Source organism: Schistocerca serialis, chromosome 1, assembly GCF_023864345.2.
Source record: "Schistocerca serialis cubense isolate TAMUIC-IGC-003099 chromosome 1, iqSchSeri2.2, whole genome shotgun sequence".
NCBI lineage: Eukaryota > Metazoa > Arthropoda > Insecta > Orthoptera > Acrididae > Schistocerca > Schistocerca serialis.
The window spans coordinates 579,986,699-580,012,011 of NC_064638.1; the positions used below are offsets into that span (position 1 = coordinate 579,986,699).

Sequence of the window (25,313 nt, forward strand, 5' to 3'; positions counted from 1 at the left end):
TCGGACACTGTGTGGATCGTCTTTCACGTGTACTTTTCACCCATTCACAAGCTAGCTCCGTACAACTGGTACCCTACAACCAAGACCTCCTTTCACTCAATGAAACATTTTGTTGAGTTTCAGTGTGGGCATACTTGTCTAGCAAATACCCTATCGCGTTACGTAGAACTGCAGAATGGAAGGAGAGCTTTGAGTTTATGTTTTTCTGTCAGCTAAATCAGTTTTCACTTTTTTATTACCAATGAATGCAGATCTCATTTTTTGCCCTTAATTTTACAAATATTCATATTGTGTAACTGCACACACTGAATAATTACAATATTGTAAGAACCTCTGTTATCAATAAGAAGACTCCTCTACATATACAAATTTTTGTAGTGAAATTCTCCTTTATTTTAATAAAGCTTCTTTATTTAAACAAGCTCTTTACAGTCTTTGTTCTGATTCGCAACTGCACAATAACCTTACAGCCATTTTTCCACTCAGAAAGACAAAACAAATTTATCTTCAATATAAAAATTGTCACAATCACTCAGTTATTTTACATTAACAATGAAGTCCACATATTACACACACAGACATGGTTAACAACAAAAGATCTTTTAATTTTTTTAATGCAAACAATATCAAAATAAAAAGAACGCAGGAAGAGAGACTGTGAAAGAGGGAGGGACAGAAGAAAGGAGACGGGGGAAGGGTGAGAAAGTAGGAGGAGAGGCAACTGGAGTATTTAGATGTCTTACATTATAAGTCATCTTCTGAAAATTAACTGTAAACACATTTAAGATTTTTATTTTTTAATCCAAATTTATATCAACAGCAAATAAATACTCATGTAAATTTTACACCATATGAAAATAACATTGTGTTCACTCTGCAAAATGTTCAAATGTTATTTACACTTCTGGCCATGCACAACTAAGGTGTCACTTGCAACCAGCACAAATTTATACAAGTTTCTTGGCTTCAAAGAAACTCTTCAAATGGCGCATTTGCCAAGCCCCCATTGCGAGCAAAATGACTGTCTGTGTGATCGACCACCAAAGAACTCGCTGACTGGTGCTCTCACTTGTTTGGCGGAATCTCTCTTCACGAAACTGTAAGTTACATAAGAAACAAAATTGACATGTTACATCTACAATGATATGCTGATGTGTGCTTGCTTCCAAGATATCATTTCAATGTTTCAATGATGAACAGTAAGTTCATTCACTGGGTACAAGTTGTAGCTCAGAAGCCTGTCCACTACTACTAATACTACTACTACTACATAGTGAATCATTGGCTTTAGTTACACTGCTATTCATATAAAGCAAGGAATCAGACACACTATCAAGACATAAACACATGTCTCATTTTCTTAGAGGCACTATACAGTTACAAATAATTCTTCCACCAGTGATCTTTACCAAAACTTAATGTAGCGTTGCACTTCCTGTCAGACATCAACAAACTGACAGACCAACAAGAAAAATGGATTCAGTTTGATCTTCAGTCATTCATTTCATTGTCTTGTGAAACAATGCCATGAGATCCATTAGAAACAGATAATTAGACAAAATTGTGATGCACGTGTAATTTGTGAAACAGTTTGATGCACACATGATCGGGACAGTTTTTCATAAAATAGATATTGCTCGCTCTAACATATTACAGTTGATCCCAAAGTCAATACCGAGCGAGGTGGCGCAGTGGTTAGCACACTGGACTCGCATTCGGGAGGACGACGGTTCAATCCCGTGTCCGGCCATCCTGATTTAGGTTTTCCGTGATTTCCCTAAATCGCTCCAGGCAAATGCCGGGATGGTTCCTTTGAAAGGGCACGGCCGACTTCCTTCCCCGTCCTTCCCTAAAACCGATGAGACCGATGACCTCGCAGTTTAGTCTCTTTCCCCAAAACAACCCAACCCCCAAAGTCAACATCTGTCACCAGCAGCTCCCACAAACAGGAAAAATAAGATGACCCCACTACAGGTCATTCAATTTTTTTCATATAATGTATATATTGGCACAGAACTACTGAAACACACTTAACAAAACCATACTTACTTAATTTGCTCTGTGTGACTTAACACTATTGCTGTGATGCAATGTACATAACTTATTACTTCCTCCCACATAGATCTGCCACAGTGATCATGATGATATTGGATGTCACATGGAGAGCTCTACTGACAATCATTTTTCCCCTACACCATTTTTAAATGGATTAGGAAAGAGGGGGAAGATAGTGGTAACAGAAGTGCTTTTACTACACATCATAAGGTGGCTTATGGAATAGATATTATAAATACAAAACACTGTACACAAAACAGAACTATCATTTATGGCAAACAGCATCCTTCAATAAACAGTAATTTCATTCAACATGTGAAGCAATTATGATTAACACTAATCTGTAAACTGCAAAAAATTACTCTGAGGAAGTCCAATACGAAAATCACTTTGTTAAGAACTAATGCTTAAATTGAGGCCTTTGACGTGTGTACAGAAAAAAGTGATACTGCTGAACACTAACCTATATAATACAAGTGTGGGGCAGTGTTTTCTTGGAACTGTTTATAGTTTTTGTTTCCTGGAAATGATCTGTAATGCCTCAGTTTTACTATCCCCACATCCCATACTAACTTTACTATTCCCACATCAGAGACTGCTCACAAAACATAAATTTAAAAATTCATCAATATTTGGTCTAGGGAACTATACTGGAGAACACGGTGAAATGAAGTTTCCTAATTTCACAAAGATTCCAAGATAGTAAAAGGTCAAATTGTAATTCTGAACCCCACAAAATATGTTGGAATCACAGCTGTGCGACGCAAGAAGTAACAATACCTTTGATGTGCTATCAGCATTTGTACAACTTTCCGGCAATTCACGGTTCAAACAACTGAAGTTCATATGGAATACCAACGTCTACATCCTATATGGATATTCTGCAAATCACATTTAAGTGCCCAGCAGAGGGTTCATCGAACCATCTTCACAATTCTCTTATTATTCCAATCTTGTATAGTGCGTGGAAAGAACTAACACCTGTATATTTCCATACAAGCACTGAATAACCTTATTTTATCGCGCTGATCGTTTCTCCCTATGTAGGTCGGTGTCAACAAAATATTTTTGCATTTGGAGGAGAATGTTGATGATTGGAATTTCGTGAGAAGATTCCGTAGCAATGAAAAACACCTTTCTTTTAATGATGTCCAGCCCAAATCCTGTATCATTTCAGTGACTCTCTCTCCCATATTTTGCAATAATACAAAATGTGCTGCCCTTCTTTGAACTTTTTCAATGTACTCCGTCAATCCTAGCAGGTAAGAATCCCACACCACGCAGCAGTATTCTAAAAGAGGACGGACAAGCTCAGTGTAGGCAGTCTCCTTAGTAGATCTGCTACATTTTCTAAGTGTCCTGCCAATAAAATGCAGTCTTTGGTTAGCCTTCCCCAGAACATTTTCTGTGTGTTCCTTCCATTTTAAGTTGTTCATAACCATAATTCCTATTTATTTAGTTGAATTTATGGCCTTTAGATATGACTGATTTATCATGTAACCGAAGTTTAACGGATTCCTTTCAGCACTCATGTGGATGATCCTCACTTTTCATTATTTAGGGACAACTGCCAATTTTCGCACCATCTTTTCTAAATTGTTTTGATCTTCTGATGACTTTATTAGTCAATAAATGACAGCGTCATCTGCAAACAACCTAAGACGACTGCTCAGATTGTCTCCCAAATCGTTTGTATAGATAAGGTACAGCAAAGGGCCTGTAACACCATATTGGGGAACGCCAGAAGGCACTTCTGTTTTACTCGATGACTTTCCGTCAATTACTACGAACTGTGACCTCTCTGATAGGAAATCACATAACTGAGACGATATTCCATAAGCACAAAATTTCACTACAAGTCGTTTGTGTGGTACAGTGTCAAAAGCCATCCAGAAATATGGAATCAATCTGAAATACCTTGTTAATAGCACTCAACACATCATGGGAATACAGAGCTAGTTGTGTTTCAAAAGAATAATGTTGCCTAAATCCATGTTGACTGTGTGTCAATAGACTTTTTTTTCCTTCGAAGTAATTCATAATGTTCGAACACAATGTATGTTCCAAAATCCTGCTGCATATTGACATTAATGATATAGGCCTGTAATTTAGTGGATTACTCCTAATACCTTTCTTGAATATTGATGCGGCCTGTGCAACTTTCCAGTATTTGGGTACGTATCTTTCGTCGAGCGAACAGTTGTACATGATTGTTAAGTATGGAGCTAACGCATCAGCATACTCCGAAAGGAACCTAATTGGTATACAGTCTGGACCAGAAGACTTGCTTTTATTATGTGATTTCAGTTGCTTCACTACTCTGAGGATATTTACTTCTATGTTACTCATGTTGGCAGCTGTTCTTGATTCAAATTCTGGAATATTTACTTTGTCTTCTTTTGTGAAGGCATTGGAAGGCTGTGTTTAGTAACTCTACTTTGGCAGCACTGTCTTCGATAGCATCTCCATTGCTATCGCACAGAGAAGACATTGATTGTTTCTTGCTGCTAACATACTTCACATATGACCAAAATCTCTTTGGATTTTCTGCCAGGTTCCAAGGCAAAGTTTCATTGCGGAAACTATTATAAGCATCTCGCATTGAAGTCCACGCTAAATTTTGAGCTTCTGTAAAAGATCGCCAATCTTGGGGATTTTGTGTCTGTTTAAATTTGGCATGTTTGTTTGTTTGTTTCTTTGTTTCTGCAACAGTGTTCTGACTTGTTTTGTGTACCAAGGAGGATCAGCTCTGTCGTTCGCTAATTTACTTAGTATAAACCTCTCAATTGCTGCTGGTACTATTTCTTTGAATTCAAGCCACATCTGGTCTACACTTGTATTATTAATTCAGAAGAAGTGGAGTGTGTCTCTCAGGAAGGCACCAAGTAATTTTTATTTGCTTTTTTGAATAAGTATATTTTTCGTTTATTTTTGGAAGACTTGGGGGTTACAATATTCAATCTCGCTATGACAACCCTGTGTTCACTAATCCCTGTATCCATTTTGATGCTTGTTATTAACTCAGGATTATTTGTTGCTAAGAGGTCAAGTGTTTTCACAACCATTTGCTATTTGCATGAGCTCATGAACTAACTGTTCTAAAAAATTTTCAGAGAATACATTTAGCACAACTCCGGATGATGTTTTATGCGTACCTCCAGAATTAAACATGTATTTTTACCAACATATCATGGGTAAATTAAAGTCACCACCAACTATAATTGTACGAGTCGAGTACATGTTTGAAATCAATCTCAAGTTTTCTTTGAATCTTTCAGCAACTGTATCTTCTGAAGTGGGAGATCAGTAAAAGGATCCTATTATTATTTTATTCCGGTTGCCAACAATAACCTCTGCCCATACTAACTCACAGGAACTATCTACTTCAATTTCATGACATAATAAACTACTTCTAACAGCAACACACACACCACCGCCAACCGTGTTTAGCCTATCCTTTTGGAACACCGATAGGATCTTCGCAAAAACTTTAGCTGAGCTTATCGCCAGCTTTAGCCAGCTCTCAGTGCCTATAATGGTTTCAGCATCAGTGATTTCTATTAGCGCTTGGAGCTCTGGTACTTTCCCAACACAGCTACAACAATTTACAACTGTTATACCAACGGTTCCTGTATCTACGTTTTTCCTGTGTTCAGGCTGCATCCTTTGTGAATGAAGCCCTTCTTGTGTTTTTCCGAGACCCTCTAACCTAGAAAACTGCCCAGTCCTCGAAACACAGCACCTGCTACCTGTGTAGCCACCTCCTGCATATAGTGGCCACCTGACCTATTCAGCAGAACTCTGTATCAGAGGCGCTTCGGTCCTGGTCCTGTCGACTATGCTGCAAATTGTCAGCTCTGCTTTCATCTTGCAAGCAAGACTGGCAGTCTTTACCACTTCTGTTAGTTGCTCAAAACCAGAGAGAATCTCTTCTGATCCAAAGTGACACACATCATTGGTACCAACGTGAGCCACCACCTGCAGTTGGCTACACCCTGTGCTCTTCATGGCATTTGAGAGGACCCATTCCACATCTGGAATGACTCCACCCGGTATGCACACGGAGTGCACATTGGTTTTCTTTCCCTTCTTAGCAGCCATGTCCATAACGCACCTAATAGTGGAGCTCCCAACTATCAATAATCCCCCCCTCTGTGATTGTCCTCTGAAACAGGGACAAGTGACGACATCTGGCTCAGCAACAGTGTCAGCCACAGACAGCACCTGGAACTTGTTTGTCAGACAAACCGAGGAGGCCTTACATGCGGCCACCTGGGAAGTATTTTGTAACCTGCTGGCCCCGGGATGACCTCCCATTTGACCACAGGTGAGAGGTTGACCTCAGTGCGAGCAATAACTGAGCTGGCTACCGGTGAAGACCAATCGGAGGACTCAGAAATGCTGGATGTCCTTTGGATCCCCACAGCCAGCCCACAACAGTTGTGCCCATCCACTGCAGCCTCAAGCTGTGTAACCATAGCCATCACAGACTGGAGCTGTGAACAAGTGTCACCAACTCAGCTCTCATCTGCAGACAACAATCGCAGTCCCCATCCATACTAAAGACCGTGAAAAACTAAACTATGCAGATAAATGGACTATCGACACCTGCAGAGCAACTCTACTGTAGACACTGATGGAAATGCAAAGCTGTGTCTAATAAATTAGATCAATACGCAGAGATTCAAAAACCTAACTACCGAAGCACTCAGGTGAAACTAAATAATTTGCCCCTGCGTAGGAACTTCTAAAATGTGACAAAATTGGTTTACTTTCTGATGCAAACGAAAACGCGATAACTTTGGCTATTAAATATTAAATTAACATGCACAAACTCAAGGAACTAAACTATTAAAGCATACAGATGACATTACAAAATTCGTTCCTAGTTAGGAACTCATAAAAGTCACAAAGTTACTTTCCTGTTGCTGCGTGTGTCTCAGCTGGCTGCTGCTGCTGCCTGACAATATGGAAATGATAGATTGCTACTCACAACATAGAGGGGGCACTGAGTCGCAGACAGTCACAATGAAAAATAATGCTAGAAATATCCATCTTTCAAAGTCCTTCATTACAAACACAACAAACATTACAAACATTACAAACAAAACATTACCATACACATTCACGTAATTATAAGACACACAAACACGGCCACTGCTGTCTCCGGACATTAAGACTGAGGCTAACACAAACCCTTGTAAGGGTCGAAGTGTCAGGCCTTAAGACCCAGAGATGATGGTGGCCATGTTTGAGCGAGTTGTCTTAATGTGAAGGCTTGTGAGCTTTCTACATCTGATACTACGCAGTTCATGCTTTATATACAAAATTACTTGAATGCTTATGCACTAGCCTTATCAGTGTATTGTCTACTTGCCCAGTATATGCAGTAATTCTGTATCACACATCATGAAGCTGGGAAAAATTCTTTATTTAGTTGTCCGATAATTTGGTCAGTCCCATCTAATGAAAGTTATATGCACCTTAGTGCTTATTGCTAAAACTTAAACAAGGTACTTGGGTTAACCACATAATAATAGAAAATGTAATAACTTGAGAAGTAATTGATATATTTATTGATGGTACGTTTCTGCAATGTATGGTAAATCAATATGTTTTTTTACATACGTAATACACCTAGGTATGAGCATAATTAGTGGCACAATAGACATGTAATCTGTATACCACTTCTCTCCAAGTGCTTTTCAACATTGCTGGTGTAACATTTGCAATAACTACACAAGTGCAATGGTGCAGATATGGTAAATCACAAACTGGTGTCTGGTACACTCGATTCTGATAAACCCCACAGAAAAAAATCAAGTGGCATAACGTCTGGGCTTCTATGGAGCCAAGCAACTGATTGATAACAACTGCCAATCCAGCTGTCTGGAAACTCATGATTCAAGAAATCCTTCAACATTCGCAAAATGGCATAGTGCGCCATCTTATTGACAGATTATGTCATGAGGAAGTTGTGGTGTAGCATACAGTTCCAACATGTCTATGTATGTTATTGCATTAACCGCAGGCTCTGCGACAAAGAATGGGGCCTATAATCTTGTCCTCCAACAACGCACACCGCAAAATTCACTTTCGGACAGTCACGTCTGCGCACTGGAGAGGGGATTGGGGGTGGGGGGGGGGGGGTGGGGGGGGGGGGGGCTTTCAGTTCCCCATATGCGGAAAATGTGCATGTTTACCTTGCTGGAAATGTGCAACGTAGCCTCATTTGAGAAATGGATGAAATCACTTTCATGCATTTTTGCCAGAATTGCCTCCCTGAAGGCCTTCTGTCTTGGCCTTTCTCAGGCTTGATTTTGTGATGAAGTTGCAGTTTTTATGCCTATAGGCACAACCTTTAATGGGCAACATCGTGTGCTCTCAAATGAGATAACTGTAACTGCTTACTTGCTTGTCAGATTGATTTATGAGGACTCCGCTGGATGGATATGTACTGATTAATTCAATAGCAAGCTCTGGAACTCTGTGTTTGGCATGGTGGCCAACATTGAAAGCAAACTCCCAGTTTCCTGAAGCCATTTGTCCCATTTCTTGATTGTTACATAAATGAGGACATCATTAGTTGATCGCAGTCCATACTGTGTAACAGACTTTAGTTCCACAAGAGGAAGCTGCAGAACGCCTTCTGCTGTGGAGTCCACGTGGCTACTGACATGCATTTACATGACGCAAGCAGCCACACACATGCACACAAGGATACCAACTGCCGAACAAACAGAAAACATTTAGAGTTACCATACATGTGGAAGCAAACCTCCAATAAATTACTTCTCTTACTTACTTACTTCTCAAGTCATTACATTTTATATTATTGTATGTTTAACCCAGACACCCAGTATTTACCATAACACAAAATCACATACTGAGATTACTGGCTAGATTGTGATGAAAATTAAATCATAACAAGAAAGTAGAACTGTTTGTTTCGGATCTGTATTTCATTTCTACGACTGCATGCCATCTTAAACACTCATTGAGCACTTCCTTTCACGCCGATCACCTGCCGCCCTACCTAAAACCTCTTTCCTCATTACCTTAGCCAGCTTCATCCTGACCCACAACTTCTTCACTTTTGAAGGCCAGACATACCAACAATTAAAGGGAACAGCCATGGGTACCAGGATGGCCCCCTCGTATGCCAACCTATTCATGGGTCGCTTAGAGGAAGCCTTCCTGGTTACCCAGGCCTGCCAACCCGAAGTTTGGTACAGATTTATTGATGACATTTTCGTGATCTGGACTCACAGTGAAGAAGAACTCCAGAATTTCCTCTACAACCTTAACTCCTTTGGTTCCATCAGATTCACCTGGTCCTACTCCAAATCCCATGCCACTTTCCTTGACGTTGACCTCCACCTGTCCAATGGCCAGCTTCACACGTCCGTCCACATTAAACCCACCAACAAGCAACAGTACCTCCATTATGACAGCTGCCACCCATTCCACATCAAACGGTCCCTTCCCTACAGCCTAGGTCTTCGTGGCAAACGAATCTGCTCCAGTCCGGAATCCTTGAACCATTACACCAACAACCTGAAAACAGCTTTTGCATCCCGTAACTACCCTCCCGACCTGGTACAGAAGCAAATAACCAGAGCCACATCCTCATCTCCTCAAACCCGGAACCTTCCACAGAAGAACCCCAAAAGTGCCCCACTTGTGACAGGATACTTTCCGGGACTGGATCAGATTCTGAATGTGGCTCTCCAGCAGGGATACGACTTCCTCAAATCCTGCCCTGAAATGAGATCCATCCTTCATGAAATCCTCCCCACTCCACCAAGAGTGTCTTTCCGCCGTCCACCTAACCTTCGCAACCTCTTAGTTCATCCCTATGAAATCCCCAAACCACCTTCCCTACCCTCTGGCTCCTACCCCTGTAACCGGCCCCGGTGTAAAACCTGTCCCATGCACCCTCCCACCACCACCTATTCCAGTCCTGTAACCCGGAAGGTGTACACGATCAAAGGCAGAGCCACGTGTGAAAGCACGCACGTGATTTACCAACTGACCTGCCTACACTGTGAAGCGTTCTATGTGGGAATGACCAGCAACAAACTGTCCATTCGCATGAATGGACACAGGCAGACAGTGTTTGTTGGTAATGAGGATCACCCTGTGGCTAAACATGCCTTGGTGCACGGCCAGCACATCTTGGCACAGTGTTACACCGTCCGGGTTATCTGGATACTTCCCACTAACACCAACCTGTCAGAACTCCGGAGATGGGAACTTGCCCTTCAGCATATCCTTTCTTCTCGCTATCCGCCAGGCCTCAATCTCCGCTAATTTCTAATTTCAATTTGCCGCCGCTCATACCTCACCTGTCTTTCAACTTCATCTTTGCCTCTGTACATCCGCCCCGACTGACATCTCTGCCCAAAAAATGCCCAAACTCTTTGCCTTTACAAATGTCTGCTTGTGTCTGTGTATGTGTGGATGGATATGTGTGTGTTTGCGAGTGTATACCTGTCCTTTTTTCCCCCTAAGGTAAGTCTTTCCGCTCCCGGGATTGGAATGACTCCTTACCCTCTCCCTTAAAACCCATATCCTTTTGTCTTTCCTTCTCCTTCCCTCTTTCCTGACGAGGCAACCATTGGTTGCGAAAGCTAGAATTTTGTGTGTGTGTTTGTGTTTGTTTGTGTGTCTATCGACCTGCCAGCGCTTTTGTTTGGTAAGTTTCATCATCTTTCTTTTTAGATACATTCATTTTTTTATATGTATAAAAATGTAACATTATAATATATTGACCCCATCCAACAGTTTTGTCAACCCATAACTCAACACCACATGTTTAGTACCTGAAACAACAGAAGGCAACAAAACTGCTCATTTTAATTGGTAAAAGTAACTCACCCTTTGGTAATTCTGTTCTTTTGCTATCTGCTCAACTTGATCAAGAAGTTGACGAACTCTGAGCTGAATCTCGGAAAGCTTTTCCTTTTGTGCAACATTGGCGTAGTCCACAGCATGTTCTCCAACCTGTATGTCTAGGTGCACCCTCTTAACAAATGGAAAAAAAAAGAAATTAGCTTTATAGCATGGTGTCTATATGATGGTATAGGAAATCAGCTATTGGTATGTCAAGACTAATTCCATTAATGAAAACAGTTCAAGGAAAATGTCATGACTCCAAAATATTTGATAGTAAAGTACAGTGAAAGAGTTCAGAATTTGGATAACTTGCTTGATAATTCCTGATAAACACAGTTTCTCCTTATAATACAAAGAACACTTCTTGTAACGGTCCCCAATTTGGTTTGTTGTGCTTCTTTGTAAAATACTCATGCTTAACAAAAAACACGATGATGAGTCATACAGAGTTTTTTCATATTGGTATCAATTCAACAGATGAGCATGGCTCAAAGCTGTGTGACACAAAGCCTTGCAGGTCACATCTTTAACTGAACACTTCAATCTCTCTGAAAATATTCCAAATGTGTTGCAGTCTGCCATTTATTAATTCACTTTAAAATCCAAATAACTGATAGGCATTACACAATTTTCAACACACATCATCATACCTGACAATATAGCAGAGGTGCTGAGTCGCAAATAGGCACAACAAAAAGACTCTCACAATTATAGCTTTCGGTCATTAAGGCCCTCTTCAACAATAGACACACGATATAGTGACCACCTTTGTAGAGCATGAACTGCATGCACTAGGTAGAGAATGCTCCTCCTGCCCCCTGTGCTTGGAAAAACCCTGTCACTGACTTTCAACCTATCTGTGTAGGATGCATGTCGAATTGAGATAGTTATGGAGAATGGTGAGATCAGCATTTTCCTTGGGGTCACAGAAGAGGTCCAACCAAATCATAGGAGTGGGTACATGACACAGACACAGACTGAGGCGGTTCGCAAACATCGATGTTTGCAAACCGCCTCAGTCTGTGTCGCCTGGCCATCAAGAGCTGTTGCATAACAATTTGATTCACAGATCCAGTTATATGGCTCCTTCCGTGTATAGCGATTTTGCGACTATGATGTGTGGGGCCTGAAGATGGTATCAATGTAATGCTGAAACTGGTAGCACATAAGAAACTCATAAAATAAATTTCTGCAATACATATGGTTGTTGGTAAATTATTGCATCAAGAAATACATGCCAGCCGTTGTCCCACGGTCCATAATGGATCAACGAAGAGTTTATGCTTGATGTCTTCCCTGACAGCAATGTCATCTTTCAGCAGTGTAATCGTCCATGTCTCTGACCAGGAACCGTGCTACAGTGGTTTCAGGAGCATTGTAATGAACCCACATTGATGTCTTGCCTTACGTAAATCCTATGGAATGCAACTGGGTCACTATCAGTCACCATCTCCATGCAAGCAAATCAGCAGCCTGTTATTCACGTGGATTACACGACCTGTACCTAGACATGTAATGCCACATACCTCCACAAAGCTACCAACAAATTGTTGGATCCCAGATACATAGAATCTGGTAATGTATTTTGTTCCAAAGATGTACAAACAAGCTATTAAGCAGGTGGTCATAATATTTTGCCTCATCAGTGTATTTCCTAATAGCTTTGTTTGGTTCTGTATGTAGAAAGAAGGAAGACTGGGTTTAATATTCCATCAACATAGAGGTCATTAGAGACAGAGCACAAGCTCAGATGGTCTCAAGGATGGGGAAGGAGCAATCCTGGCATCTTCCTGGAGCAATTTAGGGAAATCACAGGAAACCTACATCTGGATGGCTGAATGTGAGTTTCAACCATCGTCATCCTGAACGCAAGTCCAGTGTGCTAACCACTACACCACCTTGCTCAGTAATTCTGTATGTATCCCCATTACCATTTGCTTGAAACTCTCACTAACTGGTTAATTGTTGCCTTCTTTTGTTTAAGATTATCTTTTCTTTTGCTTTCTTCATATCTACATTTTGTAATTTGCAATAGTACCTTTGTTAAATAATTTCCTATTTTGTGTGTGACTGAAAAACCTCCATTTTCTTCTAAGCTGAAGTCGTTATTTTTTTTTAATCTGACATATCTGCCCGTTCTTCAAAAAATACTACAATCTACGATTCTGATCTCAGCTTTACTCTGCATCCTGAAAGTCTATGACCCTAGAAATTCTACAGTCGTTTAGGACCATTATAAAACATACAATTTCTCTGTTTGATAAAATTCATTTATGACCTCTGTCATTTATGGTGTCACATCTGAAGCTACCCACTGAATGTTCATTCCAAAGTGTTTGTCCTACTTTCACTTGAAATTCTTCTTATCATTTTTATTGGATTTGCTATTGTTTATCAGATTCTATAATTTTTCTTAGAGGTATTGACATTATCATCAGAATGTCAATATAGTGGTGCACAGACTGGTATGATTGTCACATACTCTTGTTTATTTTTAAAGCAGGTATTGATTTTCAGTCAGATTCTTTCAATATTTGTATCATTACTCAGAATATAATGCCCGATATATTATTATGCTACAATATATTAAACACATCAGATTGTGATGAAAATGTAGTATATTTACTGCACTTTGGAAACCTTCTTATAAGTATGTACAAGAGGTTGCAGAAGAAAAGACAAAAATGCACTCTGTATGAAATTTGTTTTGATAGAAAAGAACTGCATTATTTCTCCATTTACACATTACTTACTAGTTGTGATCCACTGAACCAGCTAGTGCTGTTGGAATACAGGCATATCACATGCTCGCCCGGGGTCTGCGATGTGAATGAAATTCTACCCTCGGAGCTATACACCTACAAAAGAAAGGGCATCTTAAGATTTTTAGACAGTCATGCTATTCTGGTAAGAAACACACCAGAAACACTTTCACACATGAAATAACGAGTAGAGGTAATACTATCAGCTAACAACTCATGAAATTACTTATCCACTCTAGCTACGTTTTCCACAAGTTGAATGCTCTGTCGAATTCAACAATATGTTCAGTAATAGCCTTTTAGAGTGTAAATGGCAGAAATAAATTGTTGCCTACAATAGTTAATACTGCCATCCTCTTTCTGTTTATGTACAAGTTGTATCTCATTCCCATCTAATGTTGCTACCACAAAATGATGCACTCAGCACAATGTATGAATGAATGAGTGTATACTGCAATCACATCAACCAAGTGAAGCTTGTGTCTCATAATTACAGCAGCACTGCCCACTGTACCTTTTCTGAGGGAAGTATTTGAAATATTTAGGTACAAACATCAAATAAAAATATAAAACAGAAAGTATAACTATTTAAAGTGTGTATTAGTTTCCCCTGCAAATAAGAAATACAAGATTAAAGAAACGCTGCAATTTTTCTAAGCATACATTTTACTCTGGCTAGCTGCACTTTTAAGTGTCAAGAGGAAATTGAGGTTTTATCAACCAGTATTTGTATCAGCAATGATTTGTCCTTGATGCTATGAGGCAGATACGGAGGGTAAGGACACGTCACTCTACACTTGAAAGTTGCGGGGAAAACTGACTATCTCACACAGTGATGTCGAAAAGAGAAGCAGGACTTGCATCTTCCACAGCATCAGCAAAATTTGAAACCGATGTCCAAGGTGAACTAATGCTTAAATCTGTAATGCAACTGCAAAACTTAATTGAAGTTGACTAGTAAATTGGTAGATAATCATAACAGAATCAGAAACTATAGTACAGGGTGTCCAGGTTAACCACATTATAATATACACTGAAGTGACAAAAGTAATGGGTTACCTCCTAATATTGCATTGGATCTCCTTTTACCAGTGTAGTGCAGAAATTCAACGTAGCTTGGACTCAACAAGTTGTTGAAAGTCCCCTGCAGAAATATTGAGCCAAGCTGCCTCTGTAGCCATTCATAATTCTGAAAGTGCTGCCGGTGCAGGATTCTGTGCACAAACAGATCCTTTGATTAGGTCCCATAAATGTTCTACGGGAGTCATGTTGGGTGATGATCTTTCGCTCAAATTGTCCAGAAAGTTCTTCAAATCAATTGGGAACAACTGTGGCCAGTGACATGGCACACTGACATCAACGAACATTCCATCGTTGTTTGGGAAGATGAAGTCCATGTATGGCTGCAAATGGTGTCCAAATAGCCAAACACAACCATTTTCAGTCAATGACCAGTTCAGTTGGAACAGAGGACCCAGCCTATCCCATGTAAAGGTAGCACACACCATTATGGAGTCACCCCCACTTGCACTGTGTCTTGTTGACAATTTGGGTCCATGACTTCATGAGGTCTGCACCACACACGAGCCTGTCATCAGCTCTTATCATCTGAAATTGGGACTCATCTGACCAGGCCACAGTTCTTCAATCAACCAGGATACAACCAACATGGTCACGAGCCCAGGAGAGGTGTTGCAGGTGGTGCCGTGCTATTAGCAAAGGCACTCACTCACATCTGTCGTCTCCATCATATCCCATTCATTAACACCAGATTTCACCAAACCGTCCAAACTGATAGATTCATCATACGTCCCACAATGATTTCTGTGGTTGTACAACGCAATGTTGCTTGTCACTTAGTGCTTACAACTCTACACAAATGGCACTGCCCTCGGTGGAGGCTGTCTGTCCCTGGATTGTCCGTGGTGCAATGTAATGCCTGAAATTTGGTATTAAGGCACACTCTTGACACTGTGGATGTCAGAATACTGAATGCCCTATAAATTTCTGAAATGAAATGTCCCATTTGCCAGTCTCCAATTATCATTCTGGTTTCAAAGTCCGTTAGTCTGTTTATTTCCGTCATGCGGACTTACTCACATCAGACACCTTTTCACTCGAATCACCTGAGTACAAAAGACAGCTCTGGCAATGCACTGCCCTTTTAAACCTTGTGTACATGATAACTACTGCCATTTGTATATGTGCATATCATTTCCAACAATTTTTGTCACCTCAGTGTAAAATGTAATAAGTTGTGATGTAATTGAGGTATTTATTGATGACATGCTTCTACAAGAATGGTAACTCAACTGACACAACAGACTTCTAACCTGTACTCCACTTTACTGCAAGTGCTTTGCAACATTGCCGTCATAACATTTGCGATAGCTACACGAATGCAAAGGTACACATCTGGTAGATTACAAACTAATCACTTCACAAGGAAAAAAATCAAGTAGCTTAACGTCTAGGCTTCTAGGGGGAGAGGGGGGGAGGGGGGGGGCAATCGATAGACTACCTGTCCTACTCGAGCAATCTGGGAACTCATGATCCAAGAAATCCCTCAATGCTCGCGAAATGGAATGGTGCACCATAGAGATTAGCAAAGTAGGTCTTTTTAACAGGACTATTCCTTGTGACGTAGTTCTTACTGGTCTAGCTTGATGAACTAGTTCAAATGAACTACCCAACAAGTTCACGCAGTTCAGAACTGCAGCCCGAGCTGAACTAAGTGAACTAACGATACGGTTTTGGACTTCTGATCAGACACAGTTTGTACATTTCACCATTAGGCGTTCAGGACTATGGACACTTAGGTCCTGGGAGTGGAGTATACTCACATATCTAGGGACAGGAAATTTATTTGTGCACATTCCAACTTCCAATAGGTAGGGGAAGCAAGGAGACTGCTCTGAACATTTCCTTTCATGGACTAGTTCATTTCAACTAATTTGTTCATGAATTACTCATCCCTAGGGCACCATTTTGTTGAAAGATCACATCACGAGGAAGTTGTGCCACAGCAACAGCTCCAACATGGCTATTTACATTGGTGTGTTAACTGTAGGCTCCATGAAGAACAATGGACCTATAAAACTCTCTTTCAACACTCTACATGGCACACACACATTCAGAGCACCCCATGCTGGATGTGTGGAATGTAACCTCATCCAGGAAACAGATCAAATTGCAAACAGCCTCATTTTCATCCATTTTTGTCAGAATTGTCTCCATGAATGCCTTCCATCACAGCTTATCCTCAGGATTTACTCTGTTACAGTTTGTATACAGACTAAATCATGTACTGTCTAACGAGGTAACTATAACTACCTGCTTGCTTGTTGGATTTACTTAACATAGGCTCTGCTGGAAGGACATATGACTTAATTCAACAGTAGTCTCTGGAACTGTGTGCTTGGTGTGGCGGTCAGACATCAAAAACTAAATCCCGCTTTCCTGAAGCCACTTGTCCCATTTCTTGATTGTTATGTTAGTGAGAGCATTGTCAGTTGTCGCAGTCCATACTCTCACTGAAAATCACATTGTACCAGTGTAACAGACTTAAGCTCCACAAGAAAAAGCAACAGAATACCTTCTGTTGTAGAGTCTATGTGGTTACCAATGTGAGTTTACGCAAACAAAGCAGCTACGCACATGTGCAAGTGGTATCAACTGCCACGAGCAAGAACAAAAACATTTTGTTGAAGCAAACCACCTTGATTACTTCTCTAATCATTACCTTTTATATTATTATATATTTAACGTGGACATCCTGTGTATCACAGAAAAACACATCATTAAAAATAGGGAACTTCAGCAATGCTTCTGTGCCTGATACAGTTTTAAAATATTGTTAGAACATAAATGCTAGAAAATTGCTGATGGAAATTTGGTTTTCCAGTTTCTGATGTTTTACAATAATAATGCTGAGTGTCAATAAAATTCGGTTTCTTGTTTCTTTTTATTTGTAGCATGCCCGGAGTACATTCAACAATTAAAGACTGTAGAAACAATCAAAAATGTGATTATAAACATTATCCTCACATAGTTTACATAGGCTTCTAATTTTTCAGTCTTTCAGGATATAATCAAGTTTATAATTTCAGAACTATCGATGATTCCTTGTACATGAGATTTTCTTAACAATTACACCCTCAAAAAAAGTAATTATTTTTTATCTGTATGTATGTACCTGTCTGCAATCCTGGTACACATTAAATTCTTGCACCACAACACCATAGCACACTGCTACAGGAGACAAAACAAAGTGGCCTTCTAATTAGTCGGAAAGCAACCACCTCCGCCACACGAATACACTTGGCCTAGAGGCATGCATTGCTTGAACAGTACAAACCCGCCAGCACCAAAGGTGGAAGAGGGAACATGAATGGACGACTTTCATCTATGATATGGCATTGGGCTCTCTTCGTGGACAAATGCACGACTTATCAGAAGCTAGATCACCATCGTCGCAGAGTTTGGTGGTGGCCAGTTACCAATGTATGTCTCAGGCATACAGTCCCATGTGTTCAGTGGGTAAGTGGTTAAGTCATGTTTTGGGCACTTCTCACTACTCTCAAGAGTAATTGGAGGGATGTGCAGTACCTGAACAGGAACCTGTAACCAACGTTACCCTAAAGTCAACATTTCAATGATGGCTTTAACTTTCGAGACAATAACGCATGAAAAACTGCACCCATCTTATAAGTCATCCTCCAGACGGCAGGCATCAAATGAACTGAATTGCCTGCAGTATTCCCGGGTATGAATCCAGCTGAGTACAAGGCGACTGGTTGAATCTTGTAGTGCATAGTTGCACAGATCTTTCTCACAGTGGATGATCTCAAGGAAGGTTGCCATCAAAGAGAGGACCAGCACATCCAGCAGGATCCAAGCATGTTGCAGTGCACAGGATGGACCAAGATGGTACTGGATGTTACCCAGCAGCAGATTTTGACTCTTCATGGCTGTACACTTTCAAACCAACAGAAATTGGTTAGTTATTGCCTTGTTTTTATTTTATAGTAAAGTTCTTTTCTAAGGCTTCTTCTTTGATTCCCTGCTGCCCTAGCATCTAAATCCATGCAGATTTGTAGATATGCAACCAGTCTGAAATGTTTTTGGGACTGTTTTGCTTCTGTTACTGCAGTACAACAGTGATGTTCCCAGTCAAAAACTATGGGCAAACCTTTATAAGAGATAAAGCTCTACTGTAAGCTCATCCTGAGAAATATGTATACATCATCATAACACTTAAGAATGTACTTAAGTAATATACCTGCAGTTTTAATTACAACACCTACCAATTATACATGTAAAAAAATTCCGTTTATGTAAAACAAAACAGTGTTTTTAACAGTTAATGCAAGAAGTATAGATGCTTAATAACTTCTTCATCCACACTTTTGAATTGAAACTTCATATAATGATGTGGCCTTGGTGTCTGTATAGTAGATTATTTTACTTACTCTTGATAATAAGACTTTATCATCAGGATCTCTTGCTTCAACATGCATCCCAATTCCTGGACTCGATGGCATAAAACCTCCACTTTTGGGATCATATAATTCAACCTTGTAGTTAACTGAAACAAAATATCACAATCAAACAAATTATAACCAGAGCTGACACCATAAAGCAAAAAAACAATAGTATTTCAGAAATCACTTTCGCAGAATTCTGAATGATAACTCCCACTATTGTACACATTGAGATTAGGTAAGGAGAGCATGATCCGCTGCAGTTACAACCAAAGGAAAAAAAAGGAATGGCCTTATCTAAAAATACAATTTTGCCTTTCTCTATTTTTTTGTGGCTTCAGCTAAGAACAATTACAATAATTGGTAGAACACATCACAATGAAAGCAAGGTCACCAAAGACTGAGCACAAATTCTGACTGTACAAGAATGGCAAAGGGCATCAGCCTTTATCAAAGGGAACATCTCAACTCTACCTAAAGTGATTCAGGATACTACAAAAAAAAAACCTTAACTCTGGACAGCTGAACAGAGATTTTAATCTCACTCCTCCCAAATACAACTGCAATTCACTACTTTCATTAATACTCGGGAGTGATTTCAAGTCAAAACGCACGAAATGGAAAAATTTGGGGGAGCATATATAACACATGACAGTGGTTTAATCAGAAGAAAGAATAACATCCTATATTGTAAGTTATTTATGAAAATGTGCATGTGCACACACACTAACACATGCGAAATATTGTCCTAACTGAGCCATTCAGAACCACCCGTTGTTGGGGGTCTAGTGAACAACATTAGCCACGAATACATTACTTGAAAATGATATCATATGTTACATAGTGCCTGGAATGTTTTAGTTTGTATCTTTCAGTTTTAGATCTTAGTTGAGAATTTTGTTCACAATGTCTTGCTTAGATTTTGTGGGTGGTGGCTCACATAATTTTATTTACTATATCTATATAGGCCTAGTGGAGCTGGTGAGCCTTGAGAACAATGTTTTGGTTTGTATTGTATACTAACTGCACAGGTTTTTATGAAGATGCAGTGACAGACTAATCTGTAGGGTACCCTGATGCCCCTGTAGATTCAAAGGTGATAGTTTGGTTACAAGCATTATAACATTCTTTTTTATATGCATTGAGCATGCCATAGTTACATTTATGACCATAATGGAAATCCCTACTTTCTCATTGTACCTGACTTTTTGAAGTTTTAAATGTGTTAATCACAAAAAAAGAATCCTGTGTAGGTTCTGTTAGACTGTCAATTTATATTTTGCTAATGTTTTCGTACTGTTAGTGATACCATCTGTTCTTCATTTCTTGACGCTTATATCCCAATCGTGTCAATAGTGCCACTGGACTATCAACAAGGTATTGCACTGTTCTAACAGATCACCCATTGCTATTATGGTCTTCAGTCCAAAGACTGGTTTCATGCAGCTCTGCACACTACGTAGTCCTGCTGTGAAAGCCTCTTCATCACTGCATAACTACTGCACCCTAAATCCATGTGAACCTGCTTACTGTAGTCAAGCCTTGATATCCCCGTCAACTTTTTATCCCCAAACTTCCCTTTACTACCACATTAATTATTCTTTGATGCCTCAAAATGTTTATAAACCAATCTCCTCTTTTAGTGAAGTTGTCATACAAATTTCTTCTCCCCGATTCAATTCGGTATCTCCTAATTGGTCATCCAATCCACCCACCTAACCTGTAGCACCACATCTGCAGCTTTTCCTATCTCGCCTATACTGTCGATGTTTCACTCCCCCCCATGTAAGGATACACTCCAGACAAATACTTTCAGAAAAGACCAAACACTTTAAATTTATATGTAGAGAAACAACACATATAGTGACAATGAATCACACTGATACATTACTGGTCTAAGGTGCCAGCTGCAACTGACTGTGGCAACCAATGGTTGAAGTAGCTGAGCAACATAATTTTGAACACAACAGAATGTGTGACCATATTCATTCCATAGTTGATTGTTACTGTCCTTTAAACATACCACATTTCTCTTTATCGGAAAAACTTTTCTTCCATTATTACTTAAATATTATGAACCAAATTAGAAACTTGTGATCAGTGAGAGAGCCAAGCAATTATTTTCATTCTGTTTTATTTAAGTATTTGAGAAATCGTACACTTTGCACATACACAGACACATCCTCCAGTTGTATGATGTTGGTTAGCAAATTTTATATTTGTTTCTTCAGTCTTGTAATGTTGCATTTTTCAATTTAGGTTTAGATCCTTACTTAACAGTTGCATACCAATGCTGTATGTTGCACTGGCCAACACCAATGGGAGGGGTCAGCGATTAACCCCACAACCATCACACATTCTCTATCTAGGATAAATCACATTACTTATGTGTTTCCATAATTTTGGCAAATTAGAAGATTAAAATGTTGATTATTATTACTGGGAAAGGGTTTCTATGACATTTTTTGTAAAAATAAATAGTTTTTTTTACATTTACTTGTATTAATTTCACAATTACAAGGATCACTCAGATTCACACTCAGAACACTTTACAATAAGAACTACTACTTCTTTCTTGTTGTGTGCAGAACTTCCTGCAAAAAGTCAAAGGCTTCATGTACTTACGGTCTTTGCTTCTGGTGCATAAGTAACAGCGTCCTTTCTTTGGCAGATTATGCACAGCTCCATGTGTTACTTTCCGTCGCGGCTCCGTAGCGTTTTTACCTCTGCTCACAGCAACTTGGTTTTGATTACACTCATACCCAAAAGTTGATAACGCTGTAGTGTAATTTGAGTGTAGGCCTACAGCATTTTGAGCGCGTCTTTTCATGTTGAGGTCACAAAGTTCACGAGCAAGATATTTCAGGTACTCTTTGAGCTTTTGGATAGTTCACCACTAAATTCATCGTCTGAACTCTCAAGCAAATTTCTAATTTCGTCATCTGTCAATTTCATCTTCTTGGACATTCTGTCAAATGCCACAAAGATATTACCTTCCACTCACCACACTGTTTACCGGTTGTCTGCGAGTGGTGATTGTTGACCTGCTACACCTTCCGTTATAACAAGCGCTATAACTCAACAATGAGAGAAACCAAAAGATGTTCTTCTTGTCGATTGTAGCAATTGTAATTACAATAAATGTCATGTATTTATTAAATAAATTACTGAACACGACAGGAGTTTTAGCCTAAAAACTTTGTTGGGGTCAGTTACTGACCCCAACCATTGGTATGCAACTGTTAATAAACACAGGTGACTTATCTTAAAATACGTAAAGGTCACAGCCTTCAAGCAGATTACCTAAAATACACAAACAGATGAAGGAAGAAAAAATATACAGTTTCACAATGCCTGCTAAAATCTACAACTGTAAGGCTAATGACCTCTCTCTGTGCATACCTCTTGTAGAGTTCTCACACTACAATGTGAGATCCTGTCTGCAGTGATGTGCTCCTTTCAATCTCTGAATTACATTTCAATCAGAATAACATGATTGAGAGCTATTTGGTTAAAGGACAACTATCATAACAACAACCACTCAGGGAATCAGCTTGGTCACACTAGTCACATTCAAAGGTGTCAATTCACTCTCCTATGTCAAGAGCTAGTTATCAAAGTCAGTTACAGACAGCACTTTATGCTAGTACTATAACAAAGTGATTCACTGATACTGTCTGTCTGCTTTCTCTACACGTTTTGTTCATTTTATGTGACAGAATATATTAAACTAACTGCAAAGTACACAGGAAATTGACAAGGCTGTTAGCATCCCCCTAAGTAAACCCAATACTGCTCATTCACAGGGAGCATGTGAACATACGGAAAACTGGAGTGAACAGCTGTTGCTGCTGCAGCCATGTCTTGTGCATTGGCCAAGGCAAATGTCTTATATTGTCCCCTTTCCAACTGGGATCACTTTGTTATTTTGATCAACGCTCATCTACTCAGTTTATTAAATGCCTGTAGTTTCAAGTGGAACTTAAGTCATAACGTATCCTCTTATTTTCAGATGGAATGTTCTTGTAAAGCAGAGATTATGTTCCTAAAAATTAATTCTACAGTTCAAAGACCACCACAACACACACTAACACACAAATTTCAATAACTAGGTTTACTATAAATTTCAATTTTTGGCATTTATTCACCTAGAGGAAACTTTAGGTGGTAACATCAGGGTGTGTGTGTAGCTACATTCTGCTGTTGTTCCAGAACTGTAGGGTGAGTAAATCGGTACAAAATGTAGATTAACGGAAACCTCTGATACTCCTTTGCTAACTCACAACCACACTGGCATCTTTCACTGTAGCCAAGGCATCAGGCATTGCTACAGACCAGTATGCCTATGCCATTATAAGTTACATTCCAAAAAATAATACAGGTCTAGACACAAAAGAAATAGGCTATTGTCAATGTTCTGTTCTGTTGTTCTGTTTGTGGACAAATGACACCACTAAAAATAAGTAAAAATACTGCATATTTGGCACTTAGGCTACGCACATTCCTGCCATTAAGCCACGATTGCCTAAGGCCACTACACTACTACATTTTAAAAAAATACAACTAGAGATACCACAAGAGAGTCAGCAAAATGAAGATCACAAAGTGAGTAAACTGTATTTCATAAAATAATGAATGCTTGAAAGATACAGTAACTGAAATAGACCAAGCAGCACAAAAAAAAGATAGTTACATCGATGGTTTTCTCCTCTCTGCACTGCTTAGACATAAAAAAATTTCTCAACTTCCAAAATAACATTCACATCAGGTTAAACTGCAGGTTACTCAGTCAACCAACATTTGTTGGTGTCTGGCAGGCAGGGAAGAGGATGGGAGGGAAAAAGACACTATAAAACCCAAGTCAATTGGTACACAAATCGGTAACAAAGTACTACTACAAATAATGAGATTCATTTTCTTGTGTTCCTGAAAATGAGAAACATCCTTATTTGTTTCATATGGCATATTTTAAAGGCATATACACAATGAAGGATTGAAACATTCTCGACTTAAAGAAGAACCACGTAATCAATATATCTCAAAAGCATTTTACCCTGGGCATAGTGCAGACCTCTTCCACAGCATTTTTCCCTTGACATAACATAGGCTTCTTTGACAAATTTTTCCTTACTTCCTAAAGTTACCCATATTTGACTAAAGTCTGTCCTAAATGTAGGCTAGATTAAATTTAACAAAACGTACATTATCTTTGTTGGCAGTGTTCACCAACCTATATACTTCAGCATTCCAAAGTCAAAATAATGAATATTCAAATAACATCAATTGCCGCTTTCCATTGATTTTGAGTACTCCTCACAAAAGATAAATATTAACGTTATTTAAGAAGTATGATTGATAATAAAGAATTGTCTCCGATTCTTAAACACCACTTCTCACGTTTACACAAGATAAAGGAGGGAGAACGATGATCTTAAGAAACAATATTGTATTATACACATTACTAACCTATAACTGTGGTTTCGTCCGGTATTTCTTCAATAAAACACTTGCGCTCAGTTTCACCAATGTGAAAATAAAGACCAAATGTCATCTCACAAAGCATCAAAAATATGCCTAAAACAATCCAAACCACCTTCATGTTTTGAAACGATAAGCACAAACACACAAACTTTCACAGTCACAACACTGGTTTGACTGCCCAAACAGATTCGACCGAAGACAGACCAATAGCTTTACACGTCACTGCAACACGTGTAGACAGCTGACAGCTCCGTGATTATCGTGGTGGAAGTGAAACGTCACGACGAACTTCTTTGAATTGCAGAGACATCCGTTAAAGGGACACTTACACGTTCAAAAATATTGTCAAACAGTCAATATATTAACCGTCTGAGGGCGCGCTTAGGCTATTGTCAGTACTAGAAATATTGACGAGAAGTATTGATGAACGTCAAAATATTCTCAGTACTGTCAATACATACTGTACGTTAAAATTCATGGTGAACCTTCATTTGTCCTTTATTTTGCACAATTCGTTTCGCTACTATTTTCGGCCAAATGGTCATTATAAAGTATAAGCTGGCACGAACGGCTGGACAGTAAAGTCATAATAAGAATTATTTGCTCTTTTGAGCCCACTATAGCAGAAATTTTT

At 39.4% G+C, this 25,313-nt stretch overlaps 1 protein-coding gene across 1 annotated transcript; it reads right to left on the reverse strand.

Annotated features, from left to right (window-relative positions):
* Positions 1-389: 389 nt before the first annotated feature.
* On the reverse strand, positions 390-24,879 carry LOC126476689 (transmembrane emp24 domain-containing protein eca). Its single transcript, XM_050103562.1, has 5 exons — positions 24,665-24,879; positions 19,187-19,302; positions 13,707-13,811; positions 10,936-11,082; positions 390-1,097 (listed from the first exon to the last, which is right to left on the reverse strand). Exons 1-5 carry the CDS (start codon positions 24,795-24,797, stop codon positions 948-950), a joined length of 651 nt encoding a protein of 216 aa, XP_049959519.1. The 5' UTR covers positions 24,798-24,879; the 3' UTR covers positions 390-947.
* Between the last annotated feature and the right edge of the window lie 434 nt (positions 24,880-25,313).